The sequence below is a fragment of the Hyperolius riggenbachi genome, chromosome 1 (genome assembly GCF_040937935.1).
Source record: "Hyperolius riggenbachi isolate aHypRig1 chromosome 1, aHypRig1.pri, whole genome shotgun sequence".
In the NCBI taxonomy this organism is placed as follows: domain Eukaryota; kingdom Metazoa; phylum Chordata; class Amphibia; order Anura; family Hyperoliidae; genus Hyperolius; species Hyperolius riggenbachi.
Window position 1 is genome coordinate 421947332 of NC_090646.1, and position 27364 is coordinate 421974695.

Consider the following 27364-nt stretch of genomic DNA (forward strand, 5'->3'; position numbering starts at 1 on the left):
AACTCCTTCTCAGTGAGAGAGATGAGTCACAATAAACACTTAGATACATTTGTGTAAACAAAAAGTATCTAACTCAAGTTCGGATGCGTCTGCAAAAATCTCCAGGGACTTTAAAGCCCTGTGTAACCCTTCCAATGCTGGTCTAGTAAAAAAAAATGCTGGTTGCATATAATATACTGTAAATAATGTTTTAGAGCAAAGTTGAGATGCAGGGTTATATTCCGCTTTAAGCATGTGTATGAGCCTTAAGAGACATGGTGAGAGACATATGGAGGTTGCCATACTTATTTTCTTTTAAGCAAAACCAGTTGCCTGGCAGTCCTGCTAATCTTTTTGGTCAGTAGTGTCTGAATTACACACCTCCTGAAATAAACATACAGTTATTCTTGTCAGATTTTTGTCAGGAACATCTGATCTGATCTTATTCATGGTTTATGGCTAAAAGTATTAGAGGCATTGGATTAGCAGGATAGCCAGGCAATGTTCATTGTTTAACCACTTAAGGACCAGCGGTCTCTGGGCACTTAAGGACTAGAGACCGCTGGCCCAATCCCGATGGAATCCCGGACGGATCGACGAACATACCCGCCGCAACCGCGGTCATCGCTGCTCGCCGGGACCCCCAGGACATAGACTCTGCCGTTTATATGACGGCAGAGTCATGTGAGCCGGTCAGGAGCCGCTTTTATTGGCTCCTGACCCTGTTTTTCAATGTAAGCCTATGGGAACGGCTTGCATTGAAAGACAGGGCCAGGAGCCAATGAAATCGGCTCCTGACCGGCTCACATGACTCTGCCGTCATAGAGACAGGCAGAGCCTGTGAGATGCGGCAAGAATCGTCGGGTTTCAGCAGCACGATCGGCGGGGAGCGGCTGATGCATGCTGTGGACAGTGATTGAGATCTACGCCCGGCCAGCCAAGAGCCCACCAAAACAGGGTGTAGATCTCAATCACTGCGGTCCTTAATGAGTTAAAATGAAATAAACTGTCAGCCTCCATATGTCCCTCACCTCGAGTTCCCTTTGAATATAGAGCAAGAAATTGAATTTGCTTGTATTGTAATTACATGGGTAATAGTAGGATAGGAATTCCCCATCCCCAGAGATTATTACTGGTCAGCCATGGTCGCTTAATGTTAACAGACAGCTAATCTCAAATAATATGCTACAGAGAAGCCTATGATTAGATGTGCTGATAATCATTGTCCTCCATTAGTTGTCAGTTTTTGACCAAGAGAATGTCATCTTTCCTGTATCTGAGCAGGAACAGACGTTCTCGGTAATTTATGCATATCCTGGCTAGGGGTCAACAGGACTACGGACCCAGTACATCTAAAAGTAAATCTATCACAGTTTATTGTTTCAGGTTTGGAACAAGTATTTCCTGTTCCTGCTTTATGAGCAAGTGCATTTTTTGAGATGCAAACGTAGCTATCATCATTGCTACCAGTATACATTTTACAACAACCAGTTTACTATCAACATAATTGTACTTAGGATTATAATTTTAAATATATACAAATACACACTTTGTCCTTTTCAGTCTCCTAATCATTTTGAGATAAGAAAGACGTAGATCTTTAAGACACACACGTCTCCTCCTGTGTGGCTCCTCCATGTCTCCTCCTGTGTCCCCGCTGTGCCTGGCTTCCCCATGTCTCCTCCTGTGATGCTCCCCCATGTCTCCTCCTGTGCCCCCGCTGTGCCTGGCTCCCCCATGTCTCCTCCTGTGATGCTCCCCCATGTCTCCTCCTGTGTCCCCACTGTGCCTGGCTTCCCCATGTCTCCTCCTGTGTGGCTCTTCATGTCTCCTCTTGTGTCCCCGCCGTGCCTGCCCCCCCATGTCTCCTCCTGTGATGCGCCCCCATGTCTCCTCCTGCGTCCCCGCTGTGCCTGGCTCCCCATGTCTCCTCCTGTGCGGCTCCCACATGTCTCCTCCTGTGTCCCCGCTGTGCCTGGCTCCCCATGTCTCCTCCTGTGTGGCTCCCCATGTCTCCTCCTGTGTCCCCGCTGTGCCTGTCTCCCCATGTCTCCTGCTGTGTGGCTCCAATATGTCTCCTCCTGTGTCCCTGCTGTGCCTGGCTTCCTCATGTCTCCTCCTGTGTGGCTCCCTCATGTCTCTTCCTGTGTCCCCGCTGTGCCTGCTCCCCCATATCTCCTCCTGTGATGCTCCCCCATGTCTCCTCCTGTGTCCCTGATGTGCCTGGCTCCCTCATGTCTCCTCCTGTGTCCCCACTGTGCCTGGCTTTCCACGTCTCCTCCTGTGTCCCCTTTGTGCCTGGCTTCCCCATGTCTCCTCCTGTGTGGCTCCCCATGTCTCCTCCTGTGTCCCTGCTATGCCCGTCTCCCCCATGTCTCCTCCTGTGATGTTCCCCATGTCTCCTGCTGTGATGTCCCCCCATGTCTCCTCCTGTGTCCCTGCTGTGCCTGGCTTCCCCATGTCTCCTCCTGTGATGCTCCCCCATGTCTCCTCCTGTGTCCTCGTTGTGCCTGGCTCCCCCATGTCTCCTCCTGTGTGGCTCCTCCATGTCTCCTCCTGTGTCCCCGCTGTGCCTGGCTCCCCCATGTCTCCTCCTGTGATGCTCCCCCATGTCTCCTCCTGTGTCCTCGTTGTGCCTGGCTCCCCCATGTCTCCTCCTGTGTGGCTCCTCCATGTCTCCTCCTGTGTCCCCGCTGTGCCTGGCTCCCCCATGTCTCCTCCTGTGATGTTCCCCCATGTCTCCTCCTGTGTCCCCTCTGTGCCTGGCTTCCCCATGTCTCCTCCTGTGATGCTCCCTCATGTCTCCTCCTGTGTCCTCGGTGTGCCTGGCTCCCCCATGTCTCCTCCTGTGTGGCTCCTCCATGTCTCCTCCTGTGTCCCCGCTGTGCCTGGCTCCCCCATGTCTCCTCTTGTGATGCTCCCCCATGTCTCCTCCTGTGTCCCCACTGTGCCTGGCTTCCCCATGTCTCCTCCTGTGTGGCTCCCCATGCCTCCTCCTGTTAGGCTTCCTCATGTCTCCTCCTGTGTCCCTGCTGTGCCTGGCTCCTCATGTCTCCTCCTGTGTGGATCCCCCATGTCTCCTCCTGTGTCCCCACTGTGCCTGGCTTCCCCATGTCTCCTCCTGTGTGGCTCACCATGTCTCCTCCTGTGTCCCCACTGTGCCTGGCTTCCACATGTCTCCTCCTGTGTGGCTCCCCCATGTCTCCTCCTGTGTCCCCACTGTGCCTGGCTTCCCCATGTCTCCTCCTGTGTGGCTCCCCCATGTCTCCTCCTGTGTCCCCACTGTGCCTGGCTTCCCCATGTCTCCTCCTGTGTGGCTCCCCCATGTCTCCTCCTGTGTCCCCACTGTGCCTGGCTTCCCCATGTCTCCTCCTGTGTGGCTCCCCATGTCTCCTCCTGTGTCCCCACTGTGCCTGGCTTCCCCATGTCTCCTCCTGTGTCCCCACTGTGCCTGGCTTCCCCATGTCTCCTCCTGTGTCCCCACTGTGCCTGGCTTCCCCATGTCTCCTCCTGTGTGGCTCCCCATGTCTCCTCCTGTGTCCCCACTGTGCCTGGCTTCCCTATGTCTCCTCCTGTGTGGCTCCCCACATCTCCTCCTGTGTCCCCGCTGTGCCTGGCTCCCCATGTCTCCTCCTGTGTGGCTCCCCATGTCTCCTCCTGTGTCCCCACTGTGCCTGGCTTCCCTATGTCTCCTCCTGTGTGGCTCCCCACATCTCCTCCTGTGTCCCCGCTGTGCCTGGCTCCCCATGTCTCCTCCTGTGTGGCTCCCCATGTCTCCTCCTGTGTCCCCACTGTGCCTGCCCCCCATGTCCCCTTCTGTGATGCTTCCACACGTCTCCTCCTGTGTGGCTCCCCATGTCTCCTCCTGTTAGGCTCCCTCATGTCTCCTCCTGTGTCCCTGCTGTGCCTGGCTCCCCATGTCTCCTCCTGTGTGGCTTCCCCATGTCTCCTCCTGTGTGGCTCACCATGTCTCCTCCTGTGTGGCTCCCCCATGTCTCCTCCTGTGTCCCCACTGTGCCAGGCTTTCCCATGTCTTCTCCTGTGAGGCTCCCCCATGTCTCCTTCTGTGTCCCCGCTGTGCCTGCCCCAATGTCTCCTTCTGTGATGCCTCCCCATGTCTCCTCCTGTGTCCCCGTTGTGCCTGGCTTCCCCATGTCTCCTCCAGTGTGGCTCCCCCATGTCTCCTCCTGTGTCCCCGCTGTGCCTGGCCCCCCATGTCTCTTCCTGTGATGCTTCCCCATATCTCCTCCTGTGTCCCCGCTGTGCCTGGCTTCCCCATGTCTCCTCCTGTGTGGCTCCCCCATGTCTCCTCTTGTGTCCCCGCTGTGCCTGGCTCCTCCATGTCTCCTCCTGTGTCCCTGGTGTCCCTGGCTCACCCCTGCTTGCTTCTCCACCCTCCTTCTTGATTCTCTGGTCCCCCCTATGCGAGCAGCAGCAGTAGCTTACCTCATTCACCATGCCTTGCGGAGATTGCAGATTCCCTGTGCGACTTCCTCTAGTGCTGGGCTTCTAATGACGTGTCAATTATGAGTGAAGGAGAAGACGGATGTCTTTAACCTCCGCGGGCATGGTGGATGAGGTAAGCCGCTGCTTGCACAGGGGGATGGGGGAGACCCGGAGACACAAGGGTGAGGGAGGAAAGGCACGCCTGGGGATCCAGGCACACTGCGGGGCACAGGCAGGGAATCCCTGATAGGGACCAAAAGCATGATGCGCTTGACAGCGGGGAAGGCGAAGAAGAGGACGCATTGCCGGGGGCCAACTGTCAGTCAGCCGAAAACGAAACCAAGCCACGGCAGGGGAACGGAGGACACTCGAGGAGCTGCGACGACACAGGATGGCTGCTGGGGGTTTGGGGAAGCCCCAGGTAAGTCAAACTTTTTTGGGGGTTTCAGGGTTAAAGAGAATCTGTACTGACCGATTTGTACAATAAACAACATACCAATCGAGTGGGGTGCATCGGTCACTTTATATTTAATTTTCTTTATTTTGCTTTAACCCTTGTTGATTATTTGATTTATATTTTATTTTGTTTGTTATTTTGGGGAGCCCAATCCAAAGGAGAGGTATTCAAAGTAAAGTGTATTGAGTGCTACAAATACAACCTAAAGAGTCTACAAGATCTTGGAGCAAGGTGAATGTCCTGACTGGACCAACCAATGAACTGTCATCTATTCCGTACAATACTGCAAACTGTCACGAGTTTCCCCCAAGGTTTTGCTGAGCAATATAGCTTGGACTTGGTTGCAAGGGACTGAGAACTGATTAGGTACTGGACTGAATTGCTCAGTAGACCAACCCTTTCCCCAGCCAATGCCCAGCATTGGTACTGTGATCTGTATATGCTGTAAAGTGGTTGATTGTTGTGTAAGAAGACCTATTGTAGCTCACTATAATTTCTGTGTAACTAACCATTTCCTTCCGCAGGTTTTACCGGTGCACCGGCTGTGAAGACTAGATATTGTGTATTTTTGACCTTTGATGTGCAAGGGAGGAGTCTTTTGACATTGAAGTGTTTTGGCTGATAACAATTACCATGACCACTGTTCGGTTGCAAATAAATCTTTGATAATTTCATGTGAGTCAGTGTCTGGTGGATTCCACTCAGCCGGAGCCTGGTGCAAGTGGTTTCATACGGGTTACACATTTTACAGCCGAAAAGCAATAGAAAAACAAAACAATTAATTCCACAATTAATTCCCATAGAGTTAAATGATGCAAGACATGTGGCTAATGATTTTTTTCCTATATGCTTAAATAGTTGAATTACTTTCATGCAGAATTATAAAGATGTTCACAGGCACTGACTTCTGTTTGTTTTTAAAGCTCCCATGATATCATAATGGAAAATATCATACAATACTCAGCATGTGTACAATGTCTGGAAAATGGCTATGCAAGGCACTGACAATTAAATGACTTGGAAGAGGCAGTAATAGGGTAAAGGATTTACCACTAAAGTATAGCCAGAGCACTAGTCACCAGACAGACAGGGAGTGTAGCTACATAAGCTGTTAGACGATACACAAAAACTTGCCAAATGAATTACTAATGATGGCAAAGTGGTAAGTTATTGGCGTGGTCAGCTATAATGAAAGCCAGAAATCATCTTTTATGCAATTATAAATACAGTCAAGTTTTTTTTTTTTTTACCTTCAGTGAGTCATATTTCTATACGCATAGGCTTTTTGCAACCCCCCCCCCCCCCTCTGCCAGTAGTAAAGATGATTATGTGCAGGCTGATTGTGGATCAAACAAAATGAACAAATTACAGGGCAAGTATCAATCATTTCGTGACCTCTATTCCATTCTTTAACTTCTCACTTTGCAATGTATTGATTTATTTTTCCCCTTTTGCTAAAGTTCCTCTTTAAGTTCTTAAATCATTATGTGTGTGTGTCTGTACACTACACCCACACAGACATACAGACACAGGCGCAAATATGTGTCATTGACCCCGTTGCATAATTTGGCCCTTTTACAATTTACTTTCCCCTTTTTTACCTAAAAATTCCCTGTGCTTGCAGTAACCATTTTAGTACTAACCCATAACTCTTATCACCTCCAGTAGCCAGTACCAGGAATAGACAAGATGGCACTCAATTCAACTTCCTATGGAAACCTTCTTAAGAGGATAAGTGATGTGGGATATGTAGCTCAGTATTTTGTTTGTCTGTGTTGGTTATATAGTTAAGCTTTCCTTTAATTCTGCAGCTTAATGTGCTGCACTGGCCACTGCTTCATTGAGCTCTGCTAGACGGCACTATTGCAGTACCGAATCACAGGCTATAAGCTTTAATGTTTCATCATGTGGCCTGGGAGGCAGCAACTGGACCGATACAAGTCCCTGACATCTACTGTCTAATTTACATATTCAGTAGTGGTGCATTGTGTATCCACATATGTTCACTTATAGCTGAATTATTGCAAATTTCTTTCTGTTTTAAGAAGGCAAATTCCGCCAAGCATTGCTTATTAGTAGGGCTTTATTAGGGCTTTTCGGTCTATTTTATCCCCCTATACATTCCTTGTGTTTTGGGTCACCCTGAGCTGCTTGGTTACTCTGTTGTACTAGTCCAAGCCCTATCTCATACAGCCATGTCAATCCCTACCATGTACTGATGAGGGCCAAAAATCTCGAAACAGGCTGTCTACATGTGGGATTGGTGTGGCTTTGTAATATTTAAAGCTATAGGCTTGCTATACACCAGCGGTTCTGGATACTTGCTTTGCTTACAAGGGCGAAAAGGGGTAATTTGCATATTTAGTAGTGCTGCAGGTATAGCTGAATTATTGCAAATTTCCTTCTGTTTTAAGAAGGCAAATTCCACCAAGCATTGCTTATTAGTATGGGGCCTTCTCAGTCTCTTTTATCCCCCTATACATTCCTAGTGGTTTGGGTCACCCTAAGCTGCTTGGTTACTCTGATCTACTGTATAAAAAGGCACACTAGGGCACTCTTTTAAATCTATTAAACTGGTCATTACTGGTTAAGGGCTCTGCCTCCGACACAGGAGACCTGGGTTTGAATCTCGGCTCTGCTTGTTCAGTAAGCCAGCACCTATTCAGTAAGGAGTTCCTTGGGCAAGTCTCCCTAACACTGCTAATGCCTACTGAGTGTGCTATTGTGGCTGCCTCGCAAGCGCTTTGAATCCGGCAGGAGAAAAGCGCTATACAAATATAGGAATTATTATTATTTGTTTATTTATAATAAAGTATGCTCCAAACATCTTAAAGAAAATCTGTAAGGAAAAAAAGGGCCCCTGGGGGTTACTTACCTCGGGAGGGGGAAGCTTCTGGATCCTAAGGAGGCTTCCCCATCCTCCTCCATCCCTCCGTTGCTTTGCCAGGACTCCCGGAATTGTGGTGAGGTAAATTTTTACCTACCGCCATCCTGCGCAGGTGCACTAGCTGCTCTTCATTTGGGTTAAGGCAGAAATAGCCGAACCCGACCGATCCGGTTTACTGCACAGGCGCGAGTCCTTTTGTGCCTGCGCAAAAGAGTGGATACGATCGGGCTCGGCTATTTCCGCCTAGCTGCTACTGCGCCTGCGCTGGATCCCGGCAAGGTAAATATATCAAGCTTTGTCAGGCTTGTCGGGGCAGGATTAGGGGTTTTTTGAGGGAGCAGTGCTGGATTCCCTGAACCTACAGGGGAGGGGGAAGCCTCACTGGGACCCTGAGGCTTCCCCCTCCCGAGGTAAGTATCCCCCAGAGGGTTTTTTTTTAATGTATGTTACAGAGTCTCTTTAAATAGAAGCTCTGGTCAGTAATGCATTTCCCTTGCATTGCTGAATTCAGTTCTAAATTCACTGTTTTCATTATCACTGTTAACATTACAAAACTGACCCATAAGTAGTCTCCTGTAACTCGAAATTTTCAGACGCTGTCAACACTTCTGTAGAGGCATGAGAAGTAATACAGCAAATATAGAGAGTCAAATTACAACCCTAGAATGAGGGAAAATAATAAATATTCAAGCAGAGATCAGGAGACACTATTTATGGTCTTGGCTGCACCTCGTCGCTGCATGTCCTACCTAGTTGAATCTATACATAGATGAGGAGCTGCAGCAGCCTGTTAGTTCAGCAAAAGAGCTCAAAGAGGATGGACCTCTGTCAGACCCAATTCAAGAAATATAGACAGGGGTATAACAAAGGACGTATGTGCCCCCAGGGAAACAAAATTAACTTTGCTCCTAAATGAGCCTCGGACACTAATAAACAAAAAGACACTGTTGCTGGTTCACCAGATATGCTTCCTTGGATCACTTTTGGTAGGTGCTAACCACTGGCGTAACAATAGGGTCTGCCCCGAGGGGGGGTGGTAGCGGGAGGGGGGCTTTTTGGGGGGCAGGAGGGGTCACAGCATGAGGAGAAAGCATTGGCCACACATCGGCGGAGAGGAGGGACACTCCCCCCCTCACTTCGTGCTCTCCCCTCAGTGCTCCCCCTACAGCATCAATCAGTGGCAGCACGCGGTGGGTAGGTAGGAACACATACCTTCATGCGTTCCACGCGCCGGAGGTTCTGCACTCTAAGTCTCTGACACTACTTCCTATTTAAACAGGAAGTAGTGTGAGGCACTTAGAGATCAGACCTCCACGGTGGAACACATGGAGGTATGTGTTCCTGCCTGCCACTGCTGCCAATGATTGATGCTGGAGGGGGAGCGCTGAGGGGAGAGCTTGAGGTGAGGAAGGGGGAGAGTGTCCCTCCTCTCCGCCGATGTGTGACCAATGCTTTTCCCTCATGTTGCAACCCCTTCTGCCCCCAAGACGGCCCTGAACGTGCCCAGGGGTGGGGGCATCCAAATTTTTGCAGGGGGGCCCAATGATTTCTAGTTACGCCCCTGGTGCTAACCACCATGTATTGGGATTGGGAACACTCCACAAGTGTAAGTATGTAGGAGAGTCTTTGTCCTTTCTAAAACTTGTTCAGATCCTGACACTTGCTCATTTTTACTGCTTTCAGCACATCACCTTCAAAATGGCTAATATACTCCACAACTTGACAGAGGTCATAATAAAAGTTGTTCACCTCAACAATAAGTTGTTCAATATTGTGGCAGATCCTTGAATGCCACATGAGTTGCAAGACTAGATGGAATGGGTTAGTAGTTTGCAGCCTAGTTACAGCAAGTCTGATTGAGATGGGAACAGTTAACACTGCTATCCTGTTTCATCAACACAAAGTACACAATCTGTGGCCTTGTACTAATCAAGCATAGTGACATTTTTTAACCACTGTACAAGTAAGGAACGTAATGGTAACTAACAGACACCCTATCCTGGTTCTGAATGGACACAGTCCCCTATACAGATGCACATATGCCTTTTGGCATCACTGTCGCTAAACCACAGGACACTGGAAAATTGAAGTAAATTGTGATAGTTAAGACCTGTAGGAATGAATGAATGAATGAATAAGTATAATATTTTGTACACGTTTGACAAACCCTAGCCAGTAACAAGCCTATTTATTGGCAATGTGCTACAGTGCTTATGCTTCTGAACCTTAGAGGTGGATCTGCTTGTGGTCTTATGTCTGGTTCTCACTGTTTGCCTACCTGAATTTTGACGGACTAGACAACAGATTTAAAAGCGAAAGGCTGAAGATTGCATAGATTTTCTATTAGCCAATTGACTGTTATCCATTCCTAAAATGTATTTTGCAATCCGCTAAGGAACAGTATACAAGTGAATGTCATCGTTAATGCAGATGAGCTGGTTTAGTTTCCATTTTAATGAAATTGTAAAGAAAAGAATAACGCACACGTGTGAACACAGCCTAAGTATAAAAGTGTAAACAGGTCTCAGTAAACACAAGATGAGTTCCTCCTCCCATCTACCCACCACAGTGTCTTCAACTTCCTCTATAACTGTAATAGTTCGGTCAATTTGAAAATCATTTTGCTAGTTGCATGCTGTTGCTTTTCGTTTCCTAGCCAGTGTCAGAGCCTGAGACAGAGGCATTGATTTGAGGAAGTAGTGAGTAGCATGGTGGTGCACAGGCAGGGTGCATAGATCAGGTGGAAGGGACCGTGTGCTGCGGTGCAGTTTTGCCCGGTTATGAACAGACTCCAAACCACTAGCAGAGCTGATCACCATCCTAGAAGTTTTTTATGCAAGCTACTAATGCACAAGTAGACTGTGCTCTATTAAAGTTTGAAGAATGAAAGCAAATACTCTATTGGTCATCGTGTGCAGCAGCCTAACATCCTTTGTACCAGTTTTCATTAAACATTCTATTGTTTTCTATTTAAATGCACTCATGGGACAACACAAATACACTTTAATACCAATATTTTCTTACTTGGCTGCTTCACTTTCTTTCAGTTCTTCATCCAGTCTGTATTATTAATCATTTATTGATGCAAATAAAATAAAAAAGGGAGAGAAGCAGGCATAACATAAGAAAAAGGCACAGCAAAGCAAATCCATGACAGGTTTGGGAGAATAAATATTTATATTTATATAATTTACATCTCATTTATATTGTGGATATAGTCTGAAGCCCTACCAAAGTGTTACACTTCACTGCATTTCCTTATTTGACACCTGCTACACTTCACTCCCTTTCTCATCAGCTCTTTGTGTTCCTGTTAAGTTTATTTAGTGCTAGACAACTTCTGGACAGACCTGAGACATGCAACATAAACATAGGCACACATAAATAAACAATCAAAGTTTCTGGGCCTCCATAGTCAGGAAGATGTTGTAGGAAATTAAAGCTCTGGATTAAGTTAATAATCTTTCATTTGATATCTGATGTGGTTTATATATTATATGGCATTTGGAGGTTATACATTCTATAGTGCAGTCTTGTATATCTTGTCAGAAAAATGTACTACTCTCTCTGGCACTGGAATGCTACCTGGTGTGCGCACAGAATTTTCAGCAAATATTGCGTGCTGTGAATGTGGTTTGATCTGTGGTTGGTGTTAAACCAGAAGCAGCCGAAGTCAGTTTTTCTTGTTGACATTACATACAACACTGGCCAGGTACCACTCCTTTTGGGCTCGTAGATGAAAAATATGGAGGAGCAATGCTGTGGGTTGTGTAACAGAAGATGAACAGGTGGGCAACATAGATGAAATGCAAACAGGAGTTCAGACAAATGTAATACATTAAAAAAAATAGAAAAAAAGGCGGAAAAACACCCTTTTGTCCAACTATGTTCATTCATTATAATATAAATGTCGTAATGCACAATTTACTAGGCTAATAATCAGAAATTGATCTCTACCTTAGCATCCCATAATCCTATGCAAATCAGAAAATACCAGAACTGCAAGCAAACTGAAGTCTCAAAGTAAATGTTCATTAACAGAATACACTGGGCCAATCACACCATCACTAGCTCTCAAAGACACTTGCATGTAAAAACCTTACTATACTCTAGAGCCAATTTTATGGGGAAACCAACTTCTTCAAAAGGGTCTTACAAGCAAATGGTCGTACTGTAGTTGTGTCTACAGTCATTCTAGAGGGGGAAGGGGGAGGGGGGAATTGAAATACTAGAAAGCTTTTGGCATGTGGGAAATATTGGAACACTCACGTGGACCCACCATAGAAAATAACATACAAAATCAATGCAAATTCCCCTCGCTGGGAATGAAAAACAGTAAAGATGATGTAACCCAGCAACTTAAAGTAAACCTGTACTGACTCTCTGCTTTCCTCTCTCCTCAGCATAATGGACACTGTCAGTAATTAGGCCTAGCTGAGCCCCTAAGGCACCACAGTTGAACCAGAACCTGAAAGTTAGGTGACAATATGAGTATTGTTTTCCTCTCTCTTCCAATGTGATTACTGCCTAGACTCAATATTTATTCAGCAGCTAGGGGATGACATCATCAGGGGACATGGCAAAATAAATAAGTATAAAAGAATCATAGCAGGTCCAGGAGAGGGCTTGGTGGGGCTTTCAAACAAGAAAGCTCAGCCAAACTCCTGGGACACATTAAGACTCATTAGAATCTTGGAAGTAGCCAGTGCTCTTGAGGTAGTAAGGCTCTATACTATACTAGGTAAGGAGGTAGTGGCCCACTACAGGTTCACTTTAGCCATTGTGCTGCCCATGTTTAGGTGGCATGTAGAAATGGGAAATCAATCAACAGGCAGAAAGGGGGGGAGGGGGGGGTGACAAAGAAAGTAAAAATTTTTAAACATCGTTGCCATCACCGACGCTATGTAGAGCTGCAGTGTTTGAATCTCAAGACTAGCATATTAAAGAAGAATGACATACATTCGGGGCATTTGTCTCAACTTTTTGGAAGTGGCACCCAGAAAAAGAAAATACACTAAAAGGTTAAAATAGAGAGTGATAGGTTGGCCTGTCTCTGTTGTAGAGTGAGCCAGCCAGATCACTGCTACGGCAAAGATAAAATCTGTTCCGCTTGGCATAACAAATTGTGCCAAGTGGCAACATGTTACTGACCTAAAGAAGCAGGGTCAATCTGGGAAACGTTTAGCCATTGTGCAATACATTTATTTTCTAGTAGCTGTTATACGACTGGCTCATTCTTCTAGAGAGGTAGGCCAACCCATCACTCTCTGTTTTGACCTTTAAAAGTATTTTCATTTTTAGTCTGTATTGTTACACACTGTTATTTTGCTCTGTTTAAAGTGACACTGAAGCGGAAAAAAAAACAACTTATGATATAATGAATTGTATGGGTAGTATAGCTAAGTAATAGAGCATTAGTAGAAAAAAATGATTATCCGGTTGTTCCCAGTACAGGAAGAGTTAAGAAACTTCAGTTATCTATGCAAAAGAGCTGCTCTGAGCTCTCCGACCCAACTTGGGTTGGCTACAGTGCTGTTTTCTGGAGCACTTGTACATCAAAGAGTAATTAGCTCTTCTTGTTTTATAGTTTAAAATACAGAGTATGGTTTGTAAATTGCAAATATGACAGAACTATGTAAAGTTATAAATAAAAGCTATATATCTAAAATATGAGACTATTTTCTTTGATACAAATGTTCTATTAATTAGCTGTACTACACATACAATTCATTATATCAGAAGTTTTTTTTTTTTTGCTTCAGTGTCACTTTAGATGGAGTTATGTTGTGGCCTACCTAGGTATGTTATCTCTTTGTAAATGTAATAAAAAAAACCTTTGAAACTAAAAGTATTTACTGGGCACCTTCTCCCTAAAGTTTTTATAATCTACACCCTATTTCTAAGGTTGTTGTTTTTAGTGTCTCCCCCTGATTGAAAGTCTGTCTGTTAGTACTCCCAACATCAAGGAACCTAATGATCAGGAGTGCGACCACCAGGGGTGGATACCCCAAGCAGGATTCTTCTGTATGCATGGGAAGTGGTTGCCTGTTCCTGCAACTTACAAAACGTGAGTATAACACCTGATCCCCATCCTATAAGGTGTTATTGACAGTCTGCACTATTGGCTCCTGTTTCTTTTCCTGGTATCCTGGGAGCTGCGGGACAACCCACCAAGCCTGTTCATTTGTCTGTTTGGCTAGTGTTCTATTTCATATAATACCTGCCTATTCTCGGAAGGTTTACATTCCAAGTTGTTTTTCAGAATAAGGCACATAAATAGTGCACACTTCAGGTCCTGTCCTAGCAGTCTCCACCTGCTATTTTTTTTTTTACATACCAAAATATTAATGACTTTTAAGTCAACTTTGTGGAAAAATATTTATAATTTTTGAAGTCAGCTTTGTGGAGTGTTTGGCTAGTGTTATATTTCATATATTACCCCCCCCCCCCCCCCCATCCCCAGCTTTTTTTATATATATATCTTTCTGTTTTACTAACCTTTGAAATGATTACATACTCACTAGTCTTTTTTGTATAATCTTATTGGGTAAGGAATGCATTTAATGAGTTATGGTGTTCTTAGTTCGCAGTCAAATGTAAGGTTGTTTATACAAATCCAGTGATGAGCAAATATGGCCATTTTCACTTAACCATTGTTTTCACAAAAATGTCACATTTTTGCACAGATGAAAATATTCGCTAAAATATATGGGCATGCAAAAATACATGTTTGCCAAATGCATTGAAACCTACAGGCATGAGAAGACACATTTTCACATAAATTATAATATGTGTGAAAATGTATGGGCTAGCATGAAAAAACACATTTTTCACCAAATGCACTGATGTCAATGGGCACGAGAAATTTTATTTTCAAGAACTTCTAGTTTTTGCAAAAATGTGTATTTTGCAAAAAGTCATTATATTTTCTTCAAAAATGTCAAGTCAGGCGAAAATGTCAAGACATGCCGAAAGGCAGAGACCAAGCTAAACAAATATACCTACAGACAATAGGCCTGATCCAATTCACTTATTCTCCTAAGTTTTCTCCTAGGAGATCATTTTTCATTTTCTGTTTAAAATAATTTTTCAGCACTCTGCACTTGAAAAAGTACTAAAAAGTATGTGAAAACGTGTTGTTTTTATTTCTTGCTGGTGACTTAAACGGCAATTTTATTGATAAGATGGGAAAATATCACCTAGGAGAAAACTTTGGAGAAAAAGTGAATTGGATCAGGCCTTATATGTAATCGGCTGATTATAACCTCCTTTGGGCAGGGTCCTATTCTCCTAACTCATAATTTGTATAATGTACATTTTCTAGGTTTTACCTGAGAAGACAGAAAAAAAGTATTTATTTAGTTAAACACAGCTGTGAAGAGTTTATCCAACTCCATCCTCACCTTTTCACACATTTCAAAAGACATTGCACAGCTAGGCTACCCGTATATCTTGTCTGTAAATTTCGTTTTTGTGTATTATGTGTGAGAAAGTGAAAGTACAGATTATGGACAACTGCTCACAGTGGAAACTTCAAAATAAAATACCCAGGCTGTCACAATGATTTTTTTTTAACTCTTGGTGTGGATGCCGCGTGCTACTTCTATTACACAACAACTCATTTATAAAGCCTCTCAGCAACCTTGACTTTAATCTGATATGCCTCAAGTGAGATTATAAAATACTTCCTGACCATATATCATATTTAGATTTGGTGGGTCATTTATGATATCTTCAAGGGAGATGCTTGGAGATCTCTGGATTAAATTAGGCTCTGGGTGTGGGAACTTTTTGATGAGCCTTGGTCTGAATACATGGTTATTTTTTGGTATATTGCACTGTTTGCTTTTACTGAATTCCCTGCTTATGTTATAGCAAAATAAAGCCAAAAATAACGAGTGCTCAAAGTTAACTAACTATGCCCAGTCAAGCCATATTGGTATTACTTCTGCTTTCTGAGTTAACAGGCTAAATATAGGAACATCTGTCAGCTGCTCATCTACTCTGTATGATGTGTCTGAAAGTCCCTCAATCATTTCCTTAAACAAATATCTACCTCATACTAATTAGCTGTCATGGATCAGAGTGGCTGCAGCAAGTTCTTCAGCCTGAAGCCTAATCAAGCAGGAGTAACCAAGCAAAAAAGCAAAAGGGATTTGGAAAACATGCTAACTGCATGGGAAAAGCTCCAAATTACCCTAAAAGCAGAGGTTGCAGCCACTGATGTTTCAGGATTATATAGGGTTCATCTGTAATAGTTTTTTTTTTTTTACCTTACAATAAACTTAACTGCATACATAAATCATGCAGGTATACATCCACACTAAAAGCACAAACCAAACATAGTCAGCATTCTTAAGCCAATTAGTGATAGCTAAGCTAAATGGGCAACTAAAATTTACCTTACGTTCCTTGGAAAGCATCTTGATTCTTCATACCTTCCAAAAGAAAAGTGATTGAGTGGGAGTGTGAGTGAGATGTTGTATGACTATGAAAATAAATCTATGGCGAAGTATGAAGCTGGTTTGATCCTGCACAGTTGATTTCTGATTACTTCCAACGTGAGAGCTATCACTTTACTTTCACGGTTAGAGATGCAGCCTTTCTAGCTAAGTTAGAAACCAGGCTTTACTACTAAGGTTAAAGATGGGCTCTTACTGGCAAGGTGAGAGCTGAGATCTTATTTATCAACATCAGAGATGTGAGGTTACTGTGAAAGTATGATTTCAATGTGACCTTACTACCAAAAGTGAGAGATATGATCTTACTATCACTGTTAGAAATCAGGCTATACTATCAAGGATCAAGGTGAGACCTTACCGCAAAGACAAGAGATGGAATTTACTACCAAGTTGAGAGATGTGATCTTTGTTATCAAGATCATAGCTGTGACCTTACTAAGGAACCTTACCTTACCTAAGGAAAACCTTGGCTCAAAATTGAAATACTTACCTAAAAGGGGGGAGCCTCTGGATCCTGTAGAGGCTTCCCATGCCATCCTCCGGTCCTCAGTGCTGAGCCCAGACCCCCCCCCCCCCCCAAAGGAATCTGACACACTCCTGTCAGATTCCACATTTGTGACCGCGCTCCTCTTCAAGCATGAGTGTGGCTGTACTGCACTTGGGCGAGCAGGGCCATGCCTGCGCAGTTAGCCGGAGGTGCACATGCATGAGCGGCTCTGTGCTACTGCACAGGTGCAGCCATGCTTGTGCATGAAGAGGAGTGCAGCTGCTATGTGCAGGAGGGTCCCCGGCAGCGGCGGAGGACCAGAGGACAGCGTGGGAAGCCTCTGGAGGATCCAGATTCTTCACTCTCCTTAGGTATTTATATAAATTTTGGCCCAAGGTTCACCATGGGTTCTCTTTAGGAACAAGGTTAGAGATGGGATTATAATATGAAGGTTAGGGATGTGACCTTACTACCCAATTTAAAATTAGGAACTTACTGAGGTTCGGTAAATGGTCTGACTATTATGTTAAGATTCAGGCCCTTACTACTGTGGTTAGAGAGAAAAATGACAATCTAGTGTGTGTTCATAGTTTAATGGTGACACAGGAAAATGCTTATTAAGCTAACTGGAAAAAGAAATGTAGGAAGCCTATTCACTGAGCTAAGAGTATAGCTATAACTATAGTAGTGAATGTGGTTAATATACATTTCATTTGCGGGGGGGGGGGTGCCATATTGTCCATGGCTCTTTCACTGCCCTTTCAATTTTTTGTTGTGTCTCTCACATATTTTCACCACCAGACACTTGTACTAAACTTCAGTGGAAGAACTGAGGGAGGGGTGGCAAGAGGGGCACAATGTGGGTTTGAGTAAATCAATGCCGACTGATATAGGGTTTGCATTGAAGGCACATTGGGCATGGCATTGAATAGGTTGGATTTTCTACACTTGGTATGCAGGAAATGATGTCACTGATAAAGCGTGCAGGGTGTGGATACTGGCACTTCCATCAATATGTACAAGGAACACATTAGCCAATGCTCCTTTCTGGAAACAAAATAAGTGTTAGTTCTACCCATAAGTAAGGGTGACTGTTTATCACCTTGTCCCCTTGTTTCCACAAGAATGAATGAGAGGAATGTGTCTATCACTGAGATATGGCCTTCCAACCCTATGAACACTGCAGTAAGGCCCCTTGCTTTGTACTTTAGTTTCTACATAGAACCATGCATGGTATAAACATGGCATCAGGAGAACCACATAAAATTGCACATGTATGCTTGCACACTAAAACAAGGGTTGTTTGACACTTACTGCTATCTATTGACGACATACTGACTTATGTCTAAGGTTATCTGCGTTCTACAAAAGAGGCTAGGGATAGTCCCCTCACAGAGGTGAATACATTAAGGAAGGATAAGGTGAGAGCGGTCATGCAAAGTAGTCATAAAAAAGTCAAACATTGAGAGAATGTAATGATCATGAGGTCAATTTAACACTCAGCATACAGAAATCCATCACAGTCTAAATAACAATAACAAATAACAGTACAAACAGAAATCTTATATGTTATTGCACGCTACGGCAAACAGAAAACACACACAGAGACAATGTCATGCAGCTGCCTTAAACAGTTTCTGTAGTTTTAAATTCATTTCCTGTATCTAGATTCTACCTACCAAAAAATACAAAAAGTCCTGTTATGCTCTGGCCTATAATATTAGTTCTGTTACTATCTTGTAATAAAATATCCTGTATGGAACAACAATCTAGGTCACGTATAAGCCTTTTTCTTCCTTCCCTGGGAAGAAAAGACAGCTTGTAAAACTTTACAATTGTTAGAGTGTAATTGAAGCTCATGTCAACAGCTAAGAGAGTTTATATGATAACAGAACTCCAATGTAACATTGAAAATTCACCAAACATTCCATTTGTAGTTGGACATCTATCAACATGTCAGCTGAAAAGTTATTATTGCTGTATACGTGAACAATGTGTTCAATGGAACTGGTATGAATAAAGTTATCAGTCCTGCGGATGGAAGAGACGGTCCGAATAGGCAGCACATTGAGGCTGAGGCTGCAACATTGTATCACAATAATGACTGATTTGGGCTGTGTGTATGTGTTTCATTGCAAATGTAACAAACAGGAATTGACTTAAATTGAATTAAAGTACAGTCTACTCTGGAATTTCCAATCATGACTGGATTTTGTTGATATCCATTTTGAAATCACACTCGCAGTGTCTTTGCATACAATTTAAAAGGTAACCTGAAGTGAGAGAAATAGAGAGGCTGTCTTCATTCCTTTATAACTAATGCTAAGTTGCCTGGCTGTCATGCTGAGCTTTCAGCTAGTTGTTTTTGAGTCACACACCTGCAAGAAGTATGCAGCCAATACAGTCAGCCCAGAGACAAAACATCTGATCTGCATGCTCATTCTAGGACAGTGTTGGCAGGGCCGGGCCGAGGCATAGGCTGGAGAGGCTCCAGCCTCAGGGCGTAGTGTAGGAGGGGGCGCGGAATTCATTCAGCTGTCATTCCTAATTGTGTTTGAAGAAGAAAGAAATAAGAAAAGGGGATACATGGCAGTGACTGCACGCCAGATAACTAGATATTAAGGCAGCCTTTCTCAACCTTTTTACCCTGGAGGAACCCTGTAATAACTTTTGGATCTCAAGGAACCCCTGCAAACAATTTTTTGATCTTGCGGAACCCCTACATTTATTTTTCAGGAGGCATGGTCTTTAAAAGCAGGTTAGGCTGTTAATTTCACTACATCCTATTACACTGCCACTCATTATTCTGTCTCCTGACCCCTCAATTTAGTGCTTCTTGTTACAGTACCACCTATTACACTGTGTTCTAGTATACTTCCCTCACGATGGGGTAAAATGCCAAGGAACCCCTGCAGAGTCCTCAAGGAACCCTGGGGTTCCAGGGAACCCTGGTTGAGAAAGCCTGTATTAAGGTGTTGGGGAGGTTGTGGGCCCTGTGGCCCTCTTAGTCTAATAGCAATCAGTGTGTGACGACTGGGGTGGGAGGGATGGAGGGGCGGACTTTGGTGTCTAAGACTTGGGTGCTGGAGGACCTTGTCCCGGCTCTGAGTGTTGGAGGCAGATAATCAGAACAGAAGTCAGGCAACTGACACTGATTATAAGGGAATGAAGATGGCAGCCTCTGTATTTCTCTCACTTCATTTTCCCTTTAACTTGATCTTCTAGTATGATATAAAAAGGCTCAACCAAAATTCCCAGTGTAATGCATAAGAGTTAAAATACTGCGATTGGGCAATAACACTTACGAGATAATTATATCAAAAAATGCGGAGGGGAGTAACTTTTACAGCCCACAAGGAATGTTGTGCCTCAAAAATGATTACTTATAGATGTTGGTGTGAGTCATGTGCAAATGCATATACAAGTAATATTCAATATAAAATATTTTATTAGAGAAACATAAACTATAAAATACTGGGGATACTGGGGTAAGGCCAAAATTCTTCATAAAAAAAAACAAAACAAAAAAAAAACCTGTTTACTAAATTTGTTGGTGTCAAGAAAAAGGAAAACTGTGAGTGCCTAAAGCTTCATCTCTAGGCCAGCTTCACACTGCAGATTAGCGGCACCACAAAGCCAAAAACAGGCCTTCTGGGATTACCGCGTTAGTACCGCATCATTTCTCTTCTCTTCTCTCAGTTTGGCTACATGTTACTGATCCCCATAATAATTGGAAAATTCACAATTTCTAACACCTAACTCTAACTGCCAACACCCAACTTAAAGAGAAACTCCGACCAAGAATTTAACTTTATCCCAATCAGTAGCTGATACCCCCTTTTACATGAGAAATATAATGATTTTCACAAACAGACCATCAGGGGGCGCTGTATGACTGATTTTGTGCTGAAACCCCTCCCACAAGAGGCTCTGAATACCGCGGTACTCTGGGCAAACTGCCACAATGTAACAATGTTCACAGACAGGAAATGGCTGTTTATAGCTGTCTGCAACAGCCAAAACAGCTAGGAGCAGCTATATAACCTGCCCACAGTAAAAATGTCACCATGTAATACATGTCAGAATGTGAATCTGGGAGAGGGAAGATTTTACAATGAACAAACACTGCCTAAATCATTTATACATAATTATGGTAAAAATGAAGCACTTTTTTTATTACATTATTTTCACTGGAGTTCCTCTTTAAACTCCTTCCCATTGCCTGACCTTAAAGGGAACCTTAAAGAGAACCTGATCGGACAATAAAAAGTCAAAATAACCATACACAGCTCATACTTACCTCCCGTGTAGTCTACTCCTCAATCTCTTTCTCCTCTCCTGCGTCCCATTTGTCCACTGTGATCAAAGGAATTCTCCGTCCTACATTTTAAAAATGGCCATTGCCCCATAACAGCTTTCTGTTAAACTGTAATATCACCCACTTGAGCCATAGGGAAGCATGGACATTACCTTGCACATTCAGTTGTAACTGACAGCGGCTGATATATAACTGACAGCAACTGGCATATTTCAGTTCTGACAAAAGATTGTCAGAACTGGAAGGAATCTCTGTAAGAAGAAAATGGTAAGCTTCTGAGATGAACTGACGGTGAGGTTAGTATGTAATATTCATTTGCAGCTATGTTATGTGTTTATTTTATATAATTTTATTCGCTTCAGGTTCCCTTTAACTGATATAAAAGTTTAACTTACCTGGGGCTTTCCCCAGCCCCCTGCAGACGTCCTGTGCCTGCGCTGTCACTCACCAATCATCAGGTACCCCGCCTGGCTCAGTTTTGTTTATACACGTACTGCACAGGCGCAAGACGGCCACAGGGACGGGAACATGATGGAGGGCACACGCAGCCATAGCCGTGCAGGCGCACTGCTAAAAACAAAACTGAGCCATGTCAGGGGACTAGATGATCGGTGAGTGACGGCGCAGGCAGAGGACATCTGCAGGGGGCAGGGGGAAGCCCCAGGTAAGAGAAACTTTTTTTTAAAATCTCAGTTAAGGTTCCCTTAAACCTCCTTAACAGTGTAAAAGTGCTCTTGACATGAATCCCTTTCCTGATGGAACCCACTTTGTAACACCCAATGCTAACCTCTTAACCCTAGCCAGTATGTCTAACCTCTTGACCTACACAGAATACTCAACAATAACATCTAATCCTAAATCACACTGACTTTGTATTGTCTTCACCCCAGCCTCAAATGCTATGTGTGTGTTCTCACTTGAACATGGAAAAATCTCCCATAGCATTGCACTGCCAAGAGCTTTTCAGATCACTACCACTAAAAAAAAAGCTCTTGCAGTGTGAACCTGCCCTTAAAAAAACGCATAAATAAATGTATTTTGACCTATCTATATACCCTACCACTGATACATCATACCTGAGTGTATGCTCTACTAGTGATATATGCGTGCACAATTTTTGTCATATTTCAGGTGGTTAAACATAGCACAGGACAAAGGCGATATGCAAGACTGTCCACTTTTTTTTCTTTTCTTTTTAAACGTTACAGTGTAACTCTCCTATTGTATTATGTGTTTTTATACATGCCAGAATAGCTAAAGGCTAGTCTCTTCAACAATGAGAAATAGGTCTGTCTCAATGTTTCGATGTAATGTATAGATATGTACAATATGTACACCTGTTCCTATGCTAAAGCTGACTGGGAAATGAAATCTGACTCGCTGGACACAGAATGCTTTTTTACTGGTTCTTCCTGATTCTATTATTTCACTAATGGCACACCTAAAAATAGTAACTTGCCTCTTTGCTGGAAGTAGATTCAGATTACAAACCTTTGTAGTGAGTCACAAAGGCTGATCAGTAAGGGCTTATTTCCACTGGGAGCCACAGCAGTTTCCAATTCAGCCAAGGCTCCCGTTCTGCTGCTGTAGTCGCAGCCCGAGTCACATGCATGGCTTAGCATTCTGCCGCATGCTTCATAAATTGACAGCATGCCATCCAGATTCGCACTGAAGTGCCATCTGGATGGCGAGCCATGTTACAGACAGGCAGCGTTTCCAGATGCAGCTCACATGCGGGGAAACACTGCAAATCTGTAGCTGGTGGAAACAGACCCTAAAATGTCTCCACAGTTCTTGTGATTTAAAAACTTTGCTGCTACATTATATAGAGACTTGAGGGGACACTAGTGAGAGGAATGTGAACTTAAAACTATGCCCATTGCCCAGCTATCCTGCTAATCATGTATCTCTAAAGCATCTTACATACATATTAGGTGTGTTGCCTGGCAGTGGCAGGGATCAGAACTCTATTCCTCAGTCCAGAGCTCAGAGCGAAGGCTGTACAGATGCACCACAAACCTGCAGGCTAGTGATGATGTGTTCTGTTGCTATGTGTGGTAGCGGAGGGCTGATGGTGCAGCACATGGCGGAGTGGGCAGGTAAGAGAAGAATGCCGCCAGCTTGTGCTCGGCTGAGTTGATCCACCAAGCTGATTGAAGGGGGCAGTGTAGACACACTGGGCTCTAGGCAGAAACTGCCCTGACAAGCCTTGGCCAAGAACTGTCTTGCATGTCTACAAGGCATAGTATTTTCAGCCACTGACCCACAACTAGTTTGAAAAGGGCTCTTATTCAATTCCCTTTTTCTCCTTGGTTTTCTCCTAGAAGATCAATTTTCATTTTCTATTTAAAAAAACTTTTCAGCATCCTGTAATTGAAAAAGTATCAACAATGGGCTTGATTCACTAACCGGCGCTAAGTGTTAGCGCCAGAGTGAAAAGCCACTTAATGCCCGAAAAGTAGCTGTGCGGGCACTAATAGCCATACAAAGCTACATCGCGCACAGCAGAATGTAGCCCCCGAAACGGCGCATCAATGCGCCGCTACGGGGGCACCCAATGCACTGTTTTCGGCACATGGGTGCGACATTTACAGGGCAGTGAGTGTGATGTTATCGTCGCACCGTGCCCTATTACCGGCGCACCGCGCTGTGCATGCTGCTGTGCGAGATGAGTGGGCGCAAACCACCCCACTAGGTATTAAGGCACACTAACCAGCTTAGCGCTGGTTAGTGAATCAAGGCCAAAGTAGGGAAAAAAGTTTGGTCAAAATTATGCTGAGTATTTTCTTGCTTGCTGGTGCCTTAAATCACTTAATTGATAATGTGTGAAGATATCACCTAGGAGAAAACTTAGGAGAAAAAGTGAATTGAATCAAATCTAACCAAATTAGCTGCCTGCTAGATTTAGGTGTATGATTCAGATACTACTGCAGCCAAAATAATTATCAAGACAATCAGGCAATTGGCATTTTTAAAAGGAAACAAATATGGCAGCCTCCATATCCCTCTCACCACAGAGTCCTTTTAACCACCCTGGCGTTTTGATTATTTGCGGCGCTCAGCCGCGGGTGGGTTTTTTTAACCTATATTTCTTTTATCATGTAGCTAGCCTAGCGCTAGTTACATGATTCCCCCCTCCCTGTGGCATCCCTCCCACCCCTCCGATCGCCGCCGGCAATCATACCCAACAGGAAATCCCGCTCTGAACGGGATTACCTGTTAGGGCTTCCCTCGTCGCCATGGCGATGATCGGAATGACGTCATCGACGTCATGACGTCACGGGGAGTCCCGATCCACCCCATAGCGCAGCCTGACGGTGATTGGCCAGGCTGCGCTGAGGGTCTGGGGGGGGCCCTCTTTCGCGGCGGATCGGCGGCGATCGAATGAAACACGCAGCTAGCTGCGTGTTTTTTTTTTTAATTATAAAAAAAGACCCACAAGGGGCTGAGCAAGCCACCGCGGCGGTCATGGACGAGCTGAGCTCGTCCAACCCGCTCAGGTGGTTAAGCTAGTCATGCACAGGTCAGTTATGGCCCAATATGCAAAGTTGATTGATCCCTGTCTGATTGGATAATGATTGAATCCTACCTACCATACTTGGCAAATTTGATTTGATTAGATATCATCAGAAATATATTAAGCTTCTTTCAAACCAAAAGGTTTGTACTGCTTGATGCAATATAAAGATATGGGCCATCAATCCCATTCCCCCACTGCTCCTGACCCATTCTCATCACATGGATTATTTGCCAAATTGTATGATCAGACTGATTGATACGACTGCACAAGCTCAATCAAAACTCAATCAATATGGATATGCAGGGCTAATTGATTACTAGCAGATTCAATAAAAGTGGTCAAATCTGCTAGAAATAACACAGAAAAATCAATGCATGTATGGCTAACTTAACTCTTCTATGCTCATTTATTATAACTTTTCAGCACACAAGTCACCGCAGTGTTCAACCAAGAAAAGTGTTCCCGATACCATTTTGGCAGCAGGTGACTTATTGAAATCTCACCAATCCACTTAGAAGGTGATGTAATTAAATTTTTATCTATGCTCATTAAAGACAATATGGTTAGTATAAACGTAATATAGCTACGGCCGTTTATTACGCTTTTAGTCAGTCAAATCTCTAAGCTGTGCCACATTTTAGGACAATCGCATACGTCAGAGGCCAGTTAGATGAGCGATCTGTATATTTCATCCACAAGTACACCTGGCTCAGAAGGACACTTTTTTTAACTCTAGCGTGGCTGTACTCAACTCAGTCCTCAATGATCATCACACTTTACTACAAAATCAAAGGCAGGTGTGGGCTACATTTTCCCGGATGCTGGTCATGTGGGGTCAGATGTCTTAAGTTGGCCATGCATGTATTGATTTTTCTGATAAATTTCTGATTGATTGTATCACTTTGATTCAATCTGCTGGTTGTATATTGCTCCAACATATATGGTGGTTTCACATTCATAGGCCGGAATTTTTTTTCAGTAGAATACAAACCATTCTGCCGCTCTACTCAAATCTTGCTATCTTCAAAAAATGTTGTAGAGTCTGATCCCTGCCCAACAGTTGCAAACAGTGCCTAGATCAGATTCATGACTTGTGAATATTAGCCTTGGTATTTTCATCCTAAGCTTTGTTGGTCCCAGAGTGTCTGACAGGAACTGTGCACAGTAATAAGTAATAAGGGAGTTGTAGAGCTACGCACCCTCATACAATGACCTTTGGGGCGTATGATCTCTATGGGAAGAAACATGCTACTTAAGATATTAACATGACTTACTTGATAATACTTTCTGGAATTTGCACATAGTCCATTGGAATAAGTTCTCGTAGCTCTGCTAAACTGGATACATAGCTTATCTTGCTGCTGAACTTGGTGCTACAAGATAAGGAAAAAAATGTTTATGACTAGTGTTAGGGACAAAAAAAATTAACTATACTGATGTAACATTGCGATATAGCATGTATGTTTTTGGTCCTTTTTTTTTCATCTTTTTCTTCAAGGTAATGCTGAAATACTTTAAATGTATTTATAGAAAAGAGTAGCTACATTGGTATGACATATTGCAAATGATTATACAATGCTTCCACTAACATATTTAGAATGTAGGGCAGAGAAATGCTAATTAAAGTAATATATGTATTTTGCAATTACGTCATACCATTCTAGCTACTCTTTTCCATATGGGAACCAGCCAAGTTTTTTTCCCAAGCCTTCCCAGAGGAAATTGTTTTGATATAAGTGTCTGCACAAATAAGTTTGAGACATATCTACTTGATGTGACTTCGTATTTGATTTGTGTTGTGCGAAATCGATGTTATTTAGCTGTATGTTACCAATATAGCGTGTGTTAAGTCAGCCAACAAAATGTAGTAGTGGTTCCTGGATGGCTGATCTGCAATGTGTATTTGCATGAGAGTGTGCAAAGGATTAATTGAGTTTGTTGTCTGACAGGCCACACCACCTTTAACACCTCCATTTTGCCTTGCCTAATGTCTTCACTTGAGGATATGAGCCTGGATTCTGTTTTTCTTGTATTGTATAATGTTTGTGGTCAGGGTTAAATCCAGTGCTCTCTCTCTGTGTCTTGTAATCACTGTCAGCATTAGCACAGCTCACGCTGTTGTGTGCATGGTGCGTATGAATGTATATTGTAGCATACATATAAAATTAGCTCAAAGCACTATCTGTCCCAAGAGAGGACAATCGGATGTGTTCCTAATCTTTTGGTAGGGTGATGCACTGTATGCTTGCATTTTGCATTATGGATGTTATAGGGATAGAGTTGGGACACATACAAATTCAGGGAAGCCTCTATGTGGCGTATGTGACTGTGCAAAATAATGCATTTTTCTGTAAACTAAGACCTCTGCTTTTAACTCAGCTGTAGGGATAGTAGCAGTTCCTGGATGGCTGGTCTGCAGTTAGTATTTGCATGAGAGTGTGCACAGGGTTGATTGATTTTGCTGAGACAATAGTGCACATAACATTACCTGCATCACACCTTTATGCTATTTGCGTTACTCAAGCTAACCTTTACATACACTATCTGTGCACCATAAATGTTAATGATTACAACCCATTGTTTGGAGTGTGGTGAGCCATTGAAGATTGGCACGGCTTATACAGGGTTGTCGGCCTAAAAATTGGAGTGAATGTGAAAACATCAATATAACCAAGTGTTGTCCAATCATCCAATCATTTAAAATCCTCCCTCTTATGAAACTTTCCATAAACCATGATGAATCGACCAAGCGTACATGACTGTAACTCAAGACTAGAATTTCTTAGCAGAAAAACGGTAAAAACCCCA

At 43.6% G+C, this 27364-nt stretch overlaps 1 protein-coding gene across 3 annotated transcripts in view; it reads right to left on the reverse strand.

Moving 5' to 3' along the window:
* The window catches only part of PRUNE2 (prune homolog 2 with BCH domain), a 278110-nt gene that overhangs the window by 18743 nt on the left and 232003 nt on the right, over window positions 1-27364 (reverse strand). Inside the window, exons 12-14 of one of the 3 annotated variants that reach the window (XM_068236677.1) lie at window positions 25831-25929; window positions 16172-16207; window positions 10794-10829 (exon numbers count right to left, since the gene is read on the reverse strand). In XM_068236677.1, coding sequence (XP_068092778.1) covers window positions 10794-10829; window positions 16172-16207; window positions 25831-25929 — 171 coding nt within the window. The remainder of the gene's footprint in view (window positions 1-10793; window positions 10830-16171; window positions 16208-25830; window positions 25930-27364) is intronic. The other 2 variants (XM_068236688.1, XM_068236694.1) reach the window with 2 other exon arrangements.